Source organism: Pundamilia nyererei, unplaced genomic scaffold (assembly GCF_000239375.1).
Source record: "Pundamilia nyererei isolate P.nyererei 1_Seehausen unplaced genomic scaffold, PunNye1.0 scaffold00052, whole genome shotgun sequence".
Classification (NCBI taxonomy): domain Eukaryota; kingdom Metazoa; phylum Chordata; class Actinopteri; order Cichliformes; family Cichlidae; genus Pundamilia; species Pundamilia nyererei.
This window is the reverse complement of record NW_005187453.1, coordinates 2,676,935-2,696,182: the sequence shown is the minus strand read 5'-3', so window position 1 is coordinate 2,696,182 and position 19,248 is coordinate 2,676,935. Positions and strand designations below refer to the sequence as shown.

At 39.8% G+C, this 19,248-nt stretch overlaps 1 protein-coding gene across 4 annotated transcripts; it reads left to right on the top strand.

The window, feature by feature from the left end:
- The first annotated feature begins 308 nt into the window (after positions 1 to 308).
- On the top strand, positions 309 to 19,182 carry impdh1b (IMP (inosine 5'-monophosphate) dehydrogenase 1b). 4 transcript variants are annotated; one of them, XM_005733484.2, is made up of 16 exons: positions 309 to 648; positions 6,527 to 6,625; positions 6,810 to 6,887; positions 9,800 to 9,848; positions 11,028 to 11,129; positions 11,254 to 11,328; positions 12,846 to 13,052; positions 13,144 to 13,231; positions 13,320 to 13,519; positions 15,311 to 15,401; positions 15,540 to 15,635; positions 15,947 to 16,090; positions 16,215 to 16,359; positions 16,447 to 16,590; positions 16,672 to 16,755; positions 17,096 to 19,182. In XM_005733484.2, exons 1-16 carry the CDS (start codon positions 437 to 439, stop codon positions 17,115 to 17,117), a joined length of 1,836 nt encoding a protein of 611 aa, XP_005733541.1. In that variant the 5' UTR covers positions 309 to 436; the 3' UTR covers positions 17,118 to 19,182. The 4 variants fall into 4 exon arrangements, with proteins under 4 accessions (XP_005733541.1, XP_005733542.1, XP_005733544.1 ...); XM_005733487.2 differs by lacking the exon at positions 309 to 648 and adding an exon at positions 4,357 to 4,541; XM_005733486.2 differs by lacking the exon at positions 309 to 648 and adding an exon at positions 4,357 to 4,636.
- The last annotated feature ends 66 nt before the right edge of the window (positions 19,183 to 19,248 follow it).

The following is a 19,248-nucleotide window of genomic DNA, read 5'->3' as shown; positions in this document are numbered from 1 at the left end:
CCCTCTCACTGGGAGAATCTCCAAGGTGACGCCCTCTATTGACACGCCTAGAGGTGGCTGGAGCCTTTTTTGTAAGCAGGTGCATCCTGTTCACAGACAGATGGTGTAGCCTGAGAAGGGTTTTTCTGTTATCTCTGTGGGAATACCTATGTGTAGCTTCATAACCTGACTGGAGAGCAGCATCAGGGTAAACAGAGCAGACAAAATGGAATTCAGATTAGATTATCAAGAAACAAATGAAGAATTTGCATTTGGAAGTCACTAACTTTTACGGAACTTGGGTGAAGACATTTATATAAATCGAGGGGTTTAAAGAAAGCAATCTTCTCTGTTTTGGCCTGCATGTTGCTTTCAGCTCTTGGATATCTTCTCTGATATTATTAAGTTGAATTTCAATGCAAGGATCTGTTATTCCAAGTCTGATCTTGGACAAACAATGGAGGGGTTTGGGCATGAGCACTTTCGAGAAGGAGAGAATGAGAGCCAGCAAGCGGACTATCGAAGATTTGTAGGGGACACTCAGCGCTCATGTAACAATGTTTCATCCCGGGAATTAAAACGTTACGTCCGGCAAAGCTCACACGGTCATGAAACTGCAGCTCAGCGATACAATGCCACACGGATCCAGGCTGGTTTAGGCCCAAAGAGGTAGGTGACTGGGATAGAATATGAAAAAAAAAAAACACACCTTCAGGTATCAAACTAGACAGTATTTTGATTCAAGTACAGCTGCAATTTCTCAGCTGCAAGAGAAAATTTATGTCTTGCTGTTAGTTACCACTCTTGGTGATGTACGTTCAGCTCACTCTTACCAGCTGCAGCTTTGCAAGGTTACTTCATGTAAATTATCTTTGTGTACCTGGATCAATTTACATGTCCACACACACACTTTGCAAATGTGCTTGAGGTTATATCATGCTTTCAATGTGCTGCATTCTTAGTAGTTTGGAGGCCATGCAGACAACAACACTGAGTTTATGGGCAGGCGCTAATACAATAAAAATGGCTTGTCATAGGTTGTCAAGTGCTATTTTTAACCTGGTCCTTCTGCCCCTTGTACCCACCCACACACTCACAACTCTTTGATGCACCGTCAAGGCAGGAGTGAGCAACATGCTGCAGGGAGGATAAACAAAGCTAAAGCAAGCGCTTAGAATAGCTACAGTGCATAAAGGAACCACTGACCCATATCTGCAACGACCCACATTTAATTTGACACACAACACAGAGAAGGAAAAGGATCCCCCCTGAGTCACCTTTGCAAACATATCTAGCAACTCTCGCCTTGGATTAACACAGAACGAAGAAGGACTGTCGATTTAAGGGCATAAAATGTGATTCTGAATATTGGCTGGTGATAATATCAGTCTCAAATATTTTGTGGATCAGAAACAACATCTATACAGTGGTGCTTTAAATTTTGTCAACCTTTTTCTCTAATTCTGCAAAGGTACACTCAGCACAAAGGGAATGGTTTTGCAGAAAGTGGCCAAAGACTGTGCCCATCCCTCATGGTTGATATTTCTCAATAACTTATTTTTGTTAGTGTCATTGTCACTGCTGGTAGTAGTTCTTGACACAATTCAGGCAACACAGGTCCTCCAGGATGGCACATCTATGCGTTCTGTTACAAGAAGGTTTGATTTGTCTCCCAGCACATTCTCAAGAGCGTGAAAGAGATACTGGGAGATGGGCTGTTTCACAAGAAGGGCTGGAAAGGGCCATCTGGTTCTTTGTGTGATCAAGAACAGAAAGAGCACTATCAGAGCTGCACAGTGCTGGGCTGTGAGCACAGGTGCCACTAAAGGACATCAGGACCTTATGGCATGCTTATGTATGTCTGTTTCTGACAGTTTGGTCAGAAAAATGTATGAGTAGCTTTCTGGAGGTTCTTGCTTAGTTCCTCTTCAAACAAAGCAGCAGATAGAGTTTAAGCCATTCTGCAGCCCAGTCCAGTTCTCCTTGTGTGATGGCTCAACTCCTTGCAAGGAAAACATTCTTGTGACAATATGTAGAGGCTCCACTTACCACTTCATGCTATTAGTGCTGACAGAGATACGGGTAAAAAGCAAAACTAAAAAAAAAAAAAACTCAGGAGGGATAAGCAGAGAGCAATGGTCTGTGGAAATCACCTGCAAAACCACTCTGTTTTGGAGAGTTGTCTTGTTGTTGCCTCTCCAGTGTATCTGCGACATTCACTTGCACCAAAGCAGATGAAATTCACAGTGGTTTATGCTGATCTCCAGAATCTCAACTAACTTTGTGTTATAGTGTGAAATCAATAATGCAAATCTAGAGTAAAGTGTTCTCAGTCAATATGATAATATGGTGTGATGGATCAGAATGGGAAGAGTCCACCATCAGGACAGCACTGAACAACAATAGTGTGCATGACAGGGCTTCAAAGAGAAAGTAACTGCCCCCTAAAACAAACACCGCAGTTTGCTAAAGATAAAATGGACAAGCCAGATAGCTATCAGAGTAATGCTGTGTGAATGGATGAGCTCTGCATGTTGTCATAGAAGGAACAAAGAATGTAAAGGCATCTGGACTAAATCTCCAACCCGGTGTTCTAAAAAGTCCCCCACTCAGATAAGAAAGAAGGTCATTTTTTGGAACAGGCACGCCAAAATCCTTATCTCGAGTCAACAGAAATGCTTAGGGTGGGACCTAAAGCAAGCTGGTTAAGGCAACACCAAACATCTGGGAGCTGAAGCTATTCTGTACAGAGCTATGGGGAGAAATTCATTTAATTCACGTGCAGACTAATCAACAGTTAGTTGCAAACATTTGGTTGTAACTATTGTTTCACAAGCAAGTCACGTGTAAGAAATTTTCTTTTAGTGCTCATTAGGCTTTTTTCATCTAGTTTGATGAAGGTTTAGGTCATATTTGCAAAGAAATAAAGACCTTTTAACAAGCTTCACAAAATATGTAAGAAATGCTGTTAGCAAACATGCTGTTATGTTACATGGACATTTGTGTTGAATGTGCAAGTTTAAGGTGAACAAAGCATTAACTTCTGACACAGTTCGGCCACCCTGTTATTGATAATTAGCCATTTATTTGGCTGTGAGGTGCATGAATGAACAACTCAGCCTGTTTCCTGAAAGTCTGGAATATATCTAATAATAAACTGGAACATACTTGACAGTTGGTGAAGTCATCCATGTGCAAAACCTTTTTTGACTGTGCCAGACCTGGTTTGGGTTATTGTTAAAGAGCCTAATTCTTTCCTTCCAGAGAATACAAGACACCCACCATCATATATATAATTGGATGAAAGTAATGCCATGCAAAACATTTATGCTCCTGGCAATACACTGTCAAATTGTCAAGAAGTGTATGGATGCATACACTGACTGTATGGAGTAGTTTGATGTTCCTTATAATTTCAGTTCAGTATAAGTGGGTGTGTACTGAACAGTTTTAGGAACTATTTGGCATCCTTAAAATAGACATCCCTACCTCCGTTGTAGTTGAACTTGCTTGATTTGTTAGAAATCAAAACACCTATAGATATGTTTTCTACTAGTAAGCTGTTTTCTATGTTTACTTTTAATGACTATGTCACATAGAGTAAGGTATTTTTTTCAGTGGTAGAATTTTGCATTCTTAATAAAAAAAATTGTAAGTAAATAACAAAAGATCACAACATTTGTTCAATAAAGGTCCTTTCCTTAAGCCAGCATAGCCAGCCTGAGTTACAGTGTGTTAAAGTATTCAAATGTTCAAATGTTATCATGTGAATGAAATGTGGTTAGTGCTGGCCTTCCATTGCACTTAATCCTGTTAAGAACCTTTGCATGTGATCAAAATTTAAATTCAAGGCAATGTTTCACTAGGTTAAGGATATTAAGCCTTAAAAGTCTCATCTGTATTTCAACCTGATATGATGAAAGAACTGTCTATGGTCACCTGATTTCCACTTTCACTTTGTTAAAGTTCATGCTCATGCACTATGTAGGATCAATCACCATTCAGGCTTCTGCCTTATTCTACCAAGCTTGTATTTACACCAATATCCTATATTTAGTAGTAACACATGAGGATGACTTACACATAGACTATAGTTTGCTAATTACACACAATTAGAGATTTTACCAACAATACAAAAAAGGGGCTATTTTTAAGCGAAAGAAAAACTGCCAGTGTTTAAAGCTGAATATAAAGATTGCCTGGTTATTACTGTGATTTGTCACTATGCTGTGGGCAGGCTGACAAAATGTTAGTGATAAAACTAGTCTGGCTGCACATCCGTGTAGTAAACGTTTCACCTGAGCCCGTGTTGCTACTTTGATTCCAGATATTGTTCCTGATTTCAGGGTCACAGGAAGCACAGGGTTAAACTTGCCTGAAGGGGAGAGGGGATGTGACGCTGCTGCTGCTAATATATAACACCAACACGCACTGTCTGAAGACAGCGATAGGCAATCACTTCTTGACTGGCTTCATCGCTGACGTTTACATCTTGGAGCCACAAAAGACTGCTGTTTTTCTTTTGTTTTTTTGGCTTAAAAAAATCCAGTTTGTCTTTCGAGGTAACGGGAACAAACTGCTTTCTGTTTTAATTGCTCTCAGTCTACAGCTGGAAAGTTACCTCCTTTTTGGCCAGCGTGGGCATCCGCTCAATGAGGTAGCTAGCTAACCGTAATCTGCAAAAGATGTTGAGTTTACCATAGCAGAAAAGATGCGTAGTTTAAATTGCTTTCGCTTACCGGTTTTAAAGATATAAGAAGCTTGTTTTAGAGTGTCGGGAGCCTTGTTTTTTTTCTCCCACAAGCGAAGCTAAAATAAGAGAATAGCTAATGCTAAATGCTAATGGTTTCTCCCACATGTCTGCACGTATAGTTCAGCATATAACCAGGATGCAGCGCGTGAAAACTTTGGGCTGTGTGTTTTCGTTTTTGTTTTTTATAAAATAACTGTTTTATTGTGAGCAGGATGTTAATTTTATTCGTGCAGGCATTACTCTTAAGGGGACAATATGAATATTCACGAGAGTATCTAAAACTGAATTACTTATAATTACTGCTTAGTGTTTAGTACAAGTACAAGGTGGTTGTTAAAACACTCGTGGTGATAAGGCTTTCATTCCTACGTATACTGGTAATGGTTTACTATTACTTTAGGTTAATAGCTTGACTCGACAGACTAACTGACTTCATTGAGTGATTCTGTATTTTTGAACAGCTAAATTATAACGGTGTTACTCACATAATTTTAATATTATTAGACTCAATGAACTTGGTTCAAGTAGAAGTAAACAAACTAAACTTTACGTTTCTGGAAATGCTGGATAAGGTCTTGCAACCTTTATGCAACCACATGCTTTAGGAAAATGCAATATATGCCACTGAATGCAGCACCGAACTCGCTCAAAAAGTCTTCTGAAATATCACCGATCGCCTGATATACCAGAGGGTTTATTCAATATAGAAATGGACCAAAATATTTACCAAGTATTAGAATGCGGTTTTTTTTCCGACGTGGTTTAAATACTCAAACGCCAACCTTGGGAGCAAGGGTCACCTGTTAGCTAACGTTTGCTAAGTCTAAATGAGTAGTGATTTGAAACCCAAGGTAATTCATAAGCATGTGAGCTAAGTGTTGCTAAAATGTAATAATCCGTTATAGCTTCTGGAAAATGAGCGATGTGGAGGGTCCTCGATAGCATGGATAAGGTTACACGGATGATGCATAGTCGCATCTCTGTATAAACAAAGGCAGGTCTGACTGCCATGTTTTTGCTAACTCCCGGCGTGCAGCGCAAGCAGCTAATGTTTGCTAGCTGATAATGCAATGTGGGTCACTAGGGGAGTAAACGTTATCGTGCAAGTGTAGATGACACGGCGTTTTGAGGTTACCGTGTTCTTCTGACATTTAATCCAAATCTTTTAACTCTACTGTTTTGCATTTCATTCCTTGAAAATCGAAAGCATGCATGATTGGCTAATATGGAATGGTGCAGTTATATGTTAGTGGGTCACCCGGCCATGGTTTCCTTCACACGCGATGGTGTGGAGAGTAGTGCACCGTTATCTGCCTCGTGTGCGGTTTGTTTGGCATTAGATTAGTTATTAAATAATAACGTGTTTAATGTTTTTATTACACATCTCCCTTCAGCAGAGACTCGATTTTTATTTTAGTTTTTAGTTTAGTGAGTTGTGGCTAAGCTGTGGTATTTACCCGTAGAAGTGTTATGGGTTTCCGAGTGTCCCCTGTTTTGGGTTTAAAATGTGATCTCATCTTTAGTACCACCAGCAAGGTTGCAAGTTTAGTATAGGATTATTTATGGGGGAAGCACCTGTCACGCAGGCGCACTGACCCCAGGCTGGCGGGGGATGTTGATGTTGCCATGGTTATACCTTCCTGTGAGAAGGTCACCCACCAAAGCTCTGCCTGCACAGTGGCTGTGCAGTCTTCCTGCAGCGCGTCATTACACTGTCTGTAGATGAACATCCTAATGTTGAGTGTTGGCGTTAAAACAGCTGATTGAAGTGGCTTTGTTTTGGTCATTTGACAGCATGGCAGATTACCTAATAAGTGGTGGCACAGGCTACATTCCCGATGATGGGCTCTCGGCACAGCAGCTCTTCTCCACTGGAGGTGGTCTAACATACAAGTAAGTTTCCCTTCATTGCAAAGTTTTTGTTTCGTTTGTTTTTCTTGAAAATGTTTTCATTAATTTCAAAGTAAGGTTTCCTCATTTAAAAAAAAAAAGGAAAAAAAACCAACCTTTTTGCGAAGTTGTGGGTGGAGTGTAAGCACCAGTGCTTTGTAATGGCCAACACGTTTTGAACCGGCAGATCTGACCAACAGTGTGTTGTCTCCGATGGTCAAACGGCTGAAGAGCTATGCTCTAAAGGAGATGGGTTGACTTACAAGTGAGTAAAAGAAAAAAAACAGTCACCTTCAAACTGAAAATCCTTGATCTATCTAAATAGTGAATTCATAGAGGAGAAGCAAATAATTGTTCTTCTACAGCAACTTTATTTTGACTGCAACAAATTATATCAAAAATCCCATGAACCGCGGCGCATGAAGGCAGATGGTAGATATAAGGCTTTGTGAAATTCTTAACTTGATTTGGGTCATGGGAATGAAAATTGCTTTCACGGGACATCGCTGTTTTATTAACTTCAACTAATCATCAAAGTATGTGACCTCTCCTGTAAATGCAGAAAGCATGATGGAGCAGCTTGTGCTCTTTAGCATGAATACTTTTGATAAAAGCACTCATTTCTGACCTCTTGCAATTCTTGCACTCCTCTGCTTGACATTCTGATGACATGCTGTATAGACATGCACATGCTGGATTTTGTGTAGACTTATTTTCCTTCATTAACTCTTGTATATAGCCTTTTATTTTCATAACCATAAATGAACAAAGCAAGCTAAGTTGTAGTGGTTGTTTGGCACTAAACAACCAATTTAATCTTGCCTGCATTCATAAGTTCCCTATAGTGCGTCACGTGTGGAGGGAAAGGTTGCAAACGTGACTGCCTGAATTGATATCATGTGAATTTCAGGGGTAATTGATAAGAATGAAATTCAGATCGGTTTCTCGACCTCCTAATTAACGCAATGCAGATAGCTGACTCAGCATATATAGTCCACCTAAAAATTATTTATTTATTTATTTATTTTTTATTATATGAATGAAAAAAATATTTGATTACAAACTTTTTTTTTTCTTTTTTTTTTTTTTTTTTCTTGGAGGAAATAGTCAAACAGGGAAACTGATGCACAGTTGCAGGAACACAGAATCAGATTTCTGTGAGTGGCAGCTTCCTGCTATACCAGATGCAGCAACCTTGTTGTGAACGTGACGTGTCAACATTTTGCCCCAATCAACTCTACTTTCACACCTTTTCTTCCTGTAATGGCCCTCAAAGTATCGGTGCACGACTGCCTGTATACCGGCTGTCTGTTCAAGGCAGTGTTAAGAGCACACAAAAGAGTTTTAGATGCCGACACTGTTCAGTACATCTACAGGTTCCTTCCTGTACATGTCTCTGTTCTAATGCAGCTTTCTGACACAAACAGGGTATTTACTGTGGTTGCATATGAGGTCACTGCCATCCACACAAAGCTACAGGCTTTAATTAACCCGTTTAATTCAAGCTATATAAATAAATGTGTGAACTTTTGAGACTTGGAGCAGAGTGTACACTTTCAAAATCATTTTAAATGTTAAAGCTGGTAAGGAGAACTTGCATGGCAGCATTCTCCTAGAACCTGATAATGGAGTGGGGTCACACTTAGCCAAAGTTACCTCAGGCTAAGGATGGAATATTTTAAGCATGACATTATGATCTTTAGGTAGTAATGAAATGTTTCTTTGGTAGTCAGTTTTAATAAAGGGAGGTGACTCGGATACAGAGATCTAACCTGTACCAATTAACTTTAATAATAGGATTGTAGGGTGTGGGCACATAGTGCTGTACAAACCTTGATACCTTCAGAGCTTTGTTTCTGTGCTTTGTCTTTCAAAATCAGTGTCAGTTTTACCCTCAACCAAGCTCTGAAATCGAACTAAAACCAAAATAATATTAATAATAATAATAATACAGTGCGGCTAAAACCTGTGACAATACACACAACTATACAACTTCAGTGCCAGCAAAAAAGCTGACAGGTGAAGGCCTGTTGTGGCCTTTGGTTTTACTTTGAAACCATTAGCATGGTAGATTTGTCTACATTTAACATTCAAATGCAACCTGTGCTATATGGCCGAGCCAGTGTTTTCTTTAGGAGTCAAAGCCAACACGGCAATCAGGTTACTGCTGACTTGGGGTCAGCAGTAAGCAGACAGTATAGTCTGTGTGCTGCAGCTGCGGTTTGTGGCTTGTGCTAAATGACAGCAGATGTTCCCTGGACGTTTTGCTTGTCCCGTTTTGCGCTTTAAAGTGAGGGTAGGCAAAGCCTTCTACCAGATTTCTCAACTCCTGTTCTCAGTTAGACCCGCTTTATGTTTGTGTACTGTTACCTCATAGTTTCCTCCAACATTCACTAGATGTATAAAGCTTCACTTATTCCTTCTTATTTCCATTTGTCCCCTGCTTTCCCCCCCCCCCCCCCCCCCCCTCTCTCTCTTACATAAACATCTCAAAAAACCCACAAAATACATACAGACTCAAGCTGAAAAATAAACACATCATTCCCATGTCTGGTGCTCGCTGCTTCACTCATCTTTCTGCCTCTTATTGTGTCTATACAGGCCAGGAGCTGAAAAGAGGTCAACTGTAGCTTTTTACCAAGTAGAGGGCGCACCCAGCTGCACTTAGTGTCTGCACTCAGCCGCAATGCCATTTTGTAATTTTCTGGGAACCACGATGTGGTGCAAGAGCGTCCAAAAATGGGTTGTTGTCCTTGGTTAAAATATTACACAGAAGGAGAGGAGTGACTCTGAAGGAAAGTGACTTAAAAAAAAAAAAACAACTCAGATTATTACAAGGCCTTGATTACAATCAGAAGTCTATTCACATTCTTTGATAATCTAAATAGTTCTGTTATCACTACAGTTTACTTAAACCTCCCCCCCCCCCAGTTGTTGATCTGTAGTACTTTTATTAGTTTGTTCAGTACACCCCATTTGCTTTGAGATACTCCTCAAAGTTGTGAAATCCTTTAATTCATCTGGTTTTCTTAGGCATACCATTACAAGCTTTCACTGAAACATATAGAACACCATCTCCTGGAATATTTCTGAGGTGTTGTTGGAGTTTTAGACCTCACAATACTGCTAAACTGCTGCTATTAGCCCCTTACTTTGCACTTTGCTTATGTCTTTCAGCGATTTCCTGATTTTACCTGGCTTCATCGACTTTACCTCTGACGAAGTGGTGAGTAGCGTACACATGTGAACAAGGAATCTGAGTCATATTTTTGCCCTTTTAAAACAGTCTGCATCTTTTGGTCTCTTTCTGCTTTGCTATTTTTTTTATTTTTATTTTTTATTTTCCCCCCCAATGTGGTCACCCACTGGCTGCTCCCTCAGCCTTGTGGTCACATTTGTGTCCGGTTAGTTACTCATCTTGCAGCAGGCAAAAGGGGGGTTAATCTCAGGGCTTTACGGGAAATCCCTCTCCTCTGCTTCGTCTATCTGAAGGTTTAATTTAGTTTTAATCTCTTTCTGTTTCCTTACGAGTTAGAGTGCTTTCTTTACTATGGGACATATTTGCCTGGCTGCCATATTATGTTCTAGTTGTTTTCTCCACAGTCTTGGTCTGCCCTAGTTTTTCTCAGGATAGTGAACCTATTGATGCTTAATTAACACAAATGCTTGCACAACCTTGAATAGTGAATAAGTCTAAATACTTTGAGGCATAGAAGCATGAAGTAGTGCTGTGTGTTGAGGGTGGTGTTGTTTTGGGACATTGTTTGCAGTCATGGTCTTCCTCACATTCTTTAATACCTCACAGTAGAATTTAGCAGGTTGGTGCAGTTGTGTGCTCTGGCAAAGTGGCGTTAGGCATTTTCTCTGGCCTTCACCATAAACCTCTAAAAAAACGCTGCAAGCACCCACTATAGTTTATGTCTACATCAGATACTGTTGAGCCACTTCCCTGGTTTCCCATGTTAGTGGAATGTTATTATTTTCACTCTGCCAGTGGATTGAAACGAAATGTGCTGGTTGTTTTGGGAATCGGCGATAAGTAAAAGTAAACCTGGTCGTTGGACACTGTAGTGTGGCTCATCCCTATTTTTTTCCAGACAGTGTCATGTTTCTTTCCCTGGTAGGAACAACAGTTGCAGTATGTTACGTCAGTGTCTTTTAATTTGGAGGCATTTCATATCTAATATGAACTAAATCTAAAGCTTAAAATATTTTTTTTAAGCTTAAAATTGGCTCCATTGTTTTCCCGTTTTTATAAAAGTTTGCTTGTATTAACCTTGTTGTGTCCTTCTGGTGTCTGATCTGAAGGATATTTACAGTGAAGTCCTTCATGGCTATCTAGTTCATTCTGCCCCCTGGTGGACCACATGCAAAATATTCAATCCCCTATTTTTTTGTCTTTCAGGACCTGACATCAGCACTGACCAGGAAGATTACATTGAAAACCCCTCTCATTTCCTCCCCCATGGACACTGTGACAGAGTCGGCCATGGCAATAGCTATGGCGGTAAGAAACTAGCATCTTAAGGACACAGTTTTTTTTGTTTTTTGTTTTTTTTTCCGTAACTGTTTAATCAAAAAGCGCACACATCTCATTCTTTCTTTCTTTTTTCTTTAAAAAAATTTGGTAGCTAATGGGAGGCATTGGCATTATTCACCACAACTGCACACCAGAATTCCAAGCCAACGAGGTCCGCAAGGTCAAGGTAAACTGTGACTGCATACAAATATTTATACACATTAAAGGGTGCTAACTAGAGCAGGGCAATATGGCCAAAAATATTTGTCACGATATATATTTGAAAATTTGCGATAACGATATAACTGACGCGAGACAAAATACAACTCCACAACTTCACTAGCGCTAAAAAAAAACTCGATCCATTTACTTTCACTTAAACAAGCAGCTGTTTTTTTATTTTTTTATTTTTTTATTTAAATGTGCATTAAAGCTATATAAAAATTATCCACTGAAGTTAAAAAGAGGTGCTTTGCAACATTAAACTGCAGTGTGCCAAATATAAAAGTCAAATACGTATTTTTCGGACCATAAGGTGCACGGGATTATAAGGCACATTAAGCGAAACAAAGCAGTCAGATAAATCAAACTTTATTCAACTCATACTTCTTGCTTCCTCCACTTCTGTACCATTGATTCATTAATGCTGTATTCTATCACAGCTGCTCTATTCCTGTGTTGTTGCAGTATATTAATGACTATTAGTTTCCTGTCTTCATTTATTTTACAAGTGATAGCAGAGCTGTACGTTTGAATGTTTTCAGAAATCTCTCAGTCAGAACATGCTATATCATGCTTGGGTAACTAGCAAAACTAGCGAGCTAACTTCCGCTAACGTCCTGCTAGCTTCTAACTCCGTTAAGTGTAATAAATTCTGTTCTCATGGATGCCTGGATGTTAAACTTAATAGACATTCATACACCTGGTAAAGCAGCAATGCTGATAGTTTTATTAAAGATGAAAGAATTTAGACCGTTTTTAACTCTCAGTGATGCCGCAGTGTTCGTTTGACTTTGGGACCTGAATCGGACGGAGTTTAGGACCCAGATTACTCCCAGATTTACGAGCGCCTTAGTCCGACAAATAATAAAGACGGCTGCTTGCATGTTCTACAACAAAATGTGCTTTGTTGTGTATCTGACGGACAAACGCCAAACCAGTTCCACATCACTGAAGTGGCACCAGTTTTACAAACTAATTCTGGTTCATCCGTTTCACTCAACAATCCGCTTTCTCCTTTCTCATTCTCCGTTGCCGCCATGCTTTTTCGGCCATGTGCGTATGAAAACAAAGGCACTGCGCATGCGCGCGTTACCCATAATATATCGCGATATTTTAATTTCTTATCGTTGCCTAACATTGTACCGGTATTACTGTGAACGGTATAATCTGGCCCAGCCCTAGTGCTAACCTTTACCTCAGCCAACATAATTCAGCTGTTGTGTGATTCATGCTCTTGACTTTTCTTGTTATGGTGTCCCATCTTGTCCCTATATAGGCTATGGTAATGGCGTCACATGTGTGTTATATTTGTGTGTGTGTGTGTGTGTGTGTTACTTACTGTTTTTCTGCTGCTTCTGCTCACTATTTATTTATTTATTTTTGTGTAGTGTGTTTTGGCTTTTGCTGTTTATTTTTTTTTTTTTTTGCCACATTACCGATGTACAGTGGAAAATAATTGTTTTGGTTTCTGTTGGCTTCCAGAGGTTCGAACAGGGTTTTATTACAGACCCAGTTGTTATGAGTCCACGCCACACAGTCGGGGATGTGTTTGAGGCCAAAGTTAGACATGGTTTCTCTGGTATTCCTGTCACAGAGACAGGAAAAATGGGCAGCAAACTGGTGGGTATTGTCACCTCCAGAGATATCGACTTCCTCTCTGAGAAAGACCGTGGCAAGCCTTTGGAGGAGGTGTGTGTTCTTGTTGCTTTTAAGAAACTCTGTCATTTATAAAAACTTGGCTTTACTCGATTATTTTTACACTGACCCCGTCTTCTCTCAGGCTATGACTAAGAGGGAGGAGTTGGTAGTGGCTCCTGCTGGTGTTACACTAAAAGAAGCCAATGATATTCTGCAGCGCAGCAAAAAAGGTGAATTAAAGAAAAAGTATTTGTGTAATAGATGTTGGACTTCTTTTTGGTTATTGTATTTTAATAGCCCGACTTTCTGTGTAACCAGGCAAGCTTCCCATTGTAAATGATAACGATGAACTGGTGGCCATTATTGCCAGAACGGATCTAAAGAAGAACCGGGAGTACCCCCTCGCCTCCAAAGACTCACGCAAACAGCTTCTCTGTGGTGCTGCTATCGGAACCAGGGAGGACGACAAATACAGACTGGACCTGCTGGTGCAAGCTGGAGTTGATGTCGTTGTACTGGTTGGTGCTTTTTAAAAAGTTAGATTGTGGTCGGTGCTTTAATAATGATCGGTCACATCACAGATACTTGGATGTATTGTAGAGAAGATAAATCTTTATTGTCATTACAGTCATAAAAACTGTCCCCCATCGGCACTACTTAGAAGATTCATTTCAAATTTCAGAGCAGCTTGTAGCTAAATGGCAGCCACTGTCAGTCACATGGCTAATTTCTATAATTTTCTCATTAAGAAATATTTCAGATTATATTTTAATAGTTTTGGAAATTATTTTAAGGTTTGTTTGTTTTTGTTTTTTTCTTACATTATTGTATAGCTAAAACATATTTTAGAATTCATAAAAAAACAGTACTATAAACGGCGCAATAAGACATCTAAATAATTAGCCTTGAAAAGAAAAAAAAAAAACTACTGTAGTAAACTTTAAAAAAATGATTTTTAATTGGAGATACTAACATTAAGAAAGTATTAAAACAGGGCACTTACATTGAAAGGGATTGAACTGGTCATTGACTGCATTTCAAAACTGACACTACAGAGTGCTACACAGAAATTGAGATGCAATATGAGATTATGGGGTTTTATTTTAACATTGACATCAATTTTAAAATGTTATGGGGTCTGTCGGTGATTCTAGTGTTAAATGGCAACAGGATGTGAAACCTGTGACATGTTTTGGTTTCACTGAAGAGCCTAGCAGTGTGGCTGTTGTTAATATTGGCCATATAATGGCAGGTCTGAATCGCCTTGAGGCGACTTTTGTTGTGATTTGGCGCTATATAAATAAAATTGAATTGAATAGCTCTCGAAAAAGAGTACAGGCACTATTCATGCATGATGAGAAACTGTCAGACTCCGTGTAGAACACTCTACTGTAACTAAACACAACTAAATGGAATGGGTACCACCTTGTGGTGCGATTCAGTATTGCAGGTAAATTACAAACTGATGTTATAGCCCAAATCATACTTCCTGTTGTTGTGTTTTGTTTTAAAATTGTAGCTTAGATGTTAATTATTACAGAGTAAAATTCTCAAGGAGATATGTGACTAAGTCCACAAATAAATCCATGGATCCGTGGGGTCCGCCCCCTAGGGGTGCAGAGCCATTGTAATGGGGGGGCGGTATGAAAAGGGGGGGGGGAAACAACAACACTTGGACACTGCTAGCACGGGGCACCTACACAAATGCAAAGCAGGAGATGAAGCATAGCTGAATATGTTTCCAAACCAACTTCATTCTAAGCCAAAGACTAGAAAATATGGTGAAGCATATCTTCCCTTTGGCTTCACCTGCACAAGTGCCAAGGTAGGTCTCCCTTGCATAGTTGGTTTTCCCTTCGTCGGGAGCAGGCATTGGGCTCTTCAAATCACACAGTATCCCACATTCTTGATTTTTAGTTCACAAACACTTGTTGTAATGACTAACTACTCCTGACATTTTGGAGATGTTAGCTCTTTATTCAGTAAAGTTACAGCGGGATACAAATAACATCAGGCTGATCCTGCCACAATTTGTTCCCCCTGTCTAAATCACGGACAAACAGTATCCCACAGTTGTTTATATTTTTAAACCCATTTTTTTTTGAAAAATGTATTGATAGCAATGTTGAATATTATTAAACAGGAAAAAAACAACCACATGTAAAATAATCACACGGCGACGCCATTCAAATGTCTGTTTTGACTTATTAGGTGTTACTGTATTTTATGGTCTAAACTTATTATGTTTAAACCATAAATATTTTTTTATATATATTTTCTTTTTTTTCTTTTTTTCTTTTTTTTTTTAGGACTCGTCGCAAGGCAACTCGGTGTATCAGATCAACATGATAAACTATATTAAGCAGAAGTATCAAGAATTACAAGTGGTGGGAGGAAATGGTGAGTCTGTTGGTGTGGGGAGTGAGTATTATGTGGCTGTCCCTTTATGAACAGTAACATAAATGACAACAAAATAAACAGATATATTTTTTTTGCACACATTTCTTGACAGTTTTCACTTTTCCACCTTTCCTACAGTGGTCACAGCAGCCCAGGCCAAAAATCTGATTGATGCCGGCGTGGATGCTCTGAGAGTCGGCATGGGCTGCGGCTCCATCTGCATCACACAAGAAGGTATTCAGTGTGGAAACCGTGATATGATGATAGAACTTAAGTGATAAGTATTTATAAAAAAATTATGCCGATCCTTTTTCCGGCAATGAGCTATGCTAAGATGAAAAGGCCATCAGTTGCTAGTGGAAACTAATACCCTGAGACCACTCCTAGTTGTCATGGTGATTTGCCGAGGCCTCTGTTCTGTGTTGCCATGGGGACCGGTCTCATGTTCAGACTAGGTCGTGTTTATACTGAAACAAACAAACGAACAAAAACAGTGTTTTTAAAACAACATGGCAGTCACGTTTGATGTGTTTTCTACTTTCTAGTCATGGCATGTGGACGACCCCAGGGGACCTCTGTGTACAAGGTGGCAGAGTATGCTAGGCGTTTCGGTGTGCCAGTCATCGCTGACGGTGGCATTCAAACTGTGGGACATGTGGTGAAGGCTTTAGCTCTCGGTGCATCAACTGGTGAGGTTTAAAAGAGATGGCGACGTGCAGTTTGTTCAAGCTAATATTTCATATAGGTCTTTAGAAATGTCAAGATTTCTATACAGTGGAGCTGTCTTTCACAAGAAATTTGCTCTCACTCCAGTTATGATGGGCTCCTTGCTAGCAGCCACAAGTGAGGCTCCTGGAGAGTACTTCTTTGCAGATGGTGTGCGACTGAAAAAGTATCGTGGTATGGGCTCCCTGGATGCAATGGAGAAAAGCACAAGCAGTCAGAAACGCTATTTTAGGTATGTGTGAGGTTATTAAAAGCTACAGCTATTGTAATATTGTGAACCACTGGGATGTATATGAATTTGGTGATATGTTGTCCACAGTGAGGGTGACAAAGTGAAAGTAGCCCAGGGTGTGTCGGGCTCAGTCCAGGACAAGGGTTCCATTCACAAGTTTGTACCATACCTGATAGCAGGAATCCAACATGGGTGCCAAGATATTGGGGCAAAGAGTCTTTCCGTCCTTCGGTGAGTTGTGTGTGTGTTTTTTAAGGTTATGAGATGCTTTTATAAGCAGTATGTATGATGGTGCTTTTATGTTTTATACAGTTCCATGATGTACTCTGGAGAGTTGAAGTTTGAGAAGCGCACCTTATCTGCACAGGTGGAGGGTGGTGTTCATGGTCTCCACTCGTAAGTACAAAAACCCACAAAAGAATGTCTTTTCTTTTAGTCATATTTTAGCTACTTGATATAAACAGTGTAGAGTGTAAACTGTATATAAAAGATGGGCAGCCGTTTCTTAATCTTTCTGGTTTCTAAAGAGCAGCAAACAGAAAAAAATCAGAGTAGAAGTCGATAAGAAACTGCTGCTGCTGCCTGCCTGATGTTACCTCAGAAAAGATGAGTTTCATTTTGTAATATGTGAGCCCACTGAGAGAAATGGAGGGTAAAGCATGATACGCGGTAGCACAGACAGTGCCCATGCATCCTTTCATGAACTAGCTGATTTGGTGTTTCTTTGCCTCCACAGATTTGAGAAGAGGCTTTACTGAACAGGGGTGTGACATGTGGATCACCCAGTGCACAGGACCTTCCCAATCTTACAGTGACCAAATGTTATATCGCTACTTCTGCTAGAACACATGCCGCCAACTACACCCCCTCTGCAGCATCATATTCACTGTTGCTCTTTCTGATCTTACCCGGCTGGTCTAGAGGGAGGGGAGAAAAGAAGGGGGAGGAAGGGCATCGCAGCGAAGTGTGAATTTTCAAACTGACACCTAACTCTCTGAACACCTTGGATTTTGCACTTAAGCAGAGCATCAGGGTCTTTGGAAAAACACACACACCTGTATCACAGCTATACAGCCCGATCCCAGTTATATGTGCGTGTCGATGGCAGTGAGAGAACAAAGTGGTTGAATTAAGAGTAGTGTGCTTGAATGTGTGATATAGTTTTGTGTATGTGTGTGTGTGGGGACAGACAAAGTGAAGGTGCGCTATGTTTATTTGTCCTGTTTCTGTTAGTGAGCTGACAACAGTCATTGTGCGCAGGTCCCATCAGCATCCTTTTTTTTGTCTTTATTTCTTAATTTCCCCCTGATGTTTACCTGCGAGTTGCCTCAAACATCCCAGAATAATACACACGTGCAAACAACAAGAGAAACACTTCTGCTCTATTTGTGCAGCGTGGCAGTCGATCACGGCAAACATCATTACAGGTATGCGCTGCACGAAGAGTAGCCGCTTATAGTTGAGCATTCATTCACTCGGTGTATCGTGCAGTCAGAAATACACGGCCATGGTAGTCATCTGGTCAAGTTACTCTCCTCCAGTGTCAACAGTAGATGGAGGTCAGACCTGCAACCTTTTTATCTTCGTGAATATTCATTTACCCCTTAGACATACTGAGCCGAATAACCAGTGTCCCATCTCGATGTGTAGTGTTCATGTGTTGAGCAAGGAGAGGACCAAAATCCGAAGATCAGGTATATTTAAAGGAAAAAAAACAATAAAAATGTGTCAATCAAAAATAGTTGAGTTTCTTTGCCCGTACTTTGAATACTTTTAGATATATTAAAAACAACAAAAGCTTTATATTAAACCTGTATAGTCTCGGGGAGGGGGGCTTTGAAATGAGCATGAAGGGTTTTTGATATGCATGTTTTTTTTCACTAAGCCAACCGTGGCTGTATTTATATTCTGCGTTAATTGCATACATACTGCCAAGTGTATTTACACTTCGTTTGACACTTCTTTTATAAGTTAAAAACCAAAATTGGTGCAACAAGTTGCTTCTCACTTGTTTGTTCCTGCTCTTTTCACGTCGTGGCATAGTTTCTCGGAGTCTTAAAGTGTCTTTTCACTGGAGACATGCCTTGAAACGGGGGTGGGTAACAGCTGTAAGACGGCTATGTGAAAATGCATTGAAATGCATAATGTTACAGACCTTCTTGACTCCATTTCTTGCTTTGAAACAGTCTCATTGTTTGTTTTTTATCGTTAAGCTTATGTAGGAGTAGGTTTATTTTCTAACATTTTCATACAAAGTTATGTTTTTGTTTTTTGTGGCCCAGAGTGTAAGCAAGAATTGTTTTCCTAACGTATTACACCCTGCGCAGGGTTCACTTGACTAACATGATCTTGCAGCTGGGCTGAATTGCAAAAAGTACATGAAAATATATGGAGACTTGTATACCTGTAGTTGGAAATGACTGCTGCTTGTTTTCAGTTTCCCCACCTAAAGTTGTAATTCAGGTTTTTAAAACGTCTTAAGTTGTCAAGTACAGAGTCCTGTTGGTCCATCTAAAAAGGCACAAATACAGTTATTTGAAGTAGTTTTTTTTTTTGTTTGTTTTTTTTGCCTTATCAGCCTCACAAGCGTTGCCAAAACACAGCGGTTGCTTATGCAACTTGCAATCTAAATGACAAGATAACTGCAATTTAATTTTTTTTTATTTTTATTTTTTTAGATGGACTAAAAAGACTTTGTATGTAGTAAATCGTTTAGGGGAATTTGAGGACTGTTGTGTCAGAACATGTTTACAGTAAAACACTCGACAGAGGAACGTTGCTTTTGCTGTTCATCAAAGTAAAAAGAATAAATGAATAAAACCATGTATGGGCTGTTGTCTTTTTGTATGAACCAAGTTATTTGTTTCAAGATATAAAAGAAGCAAACTT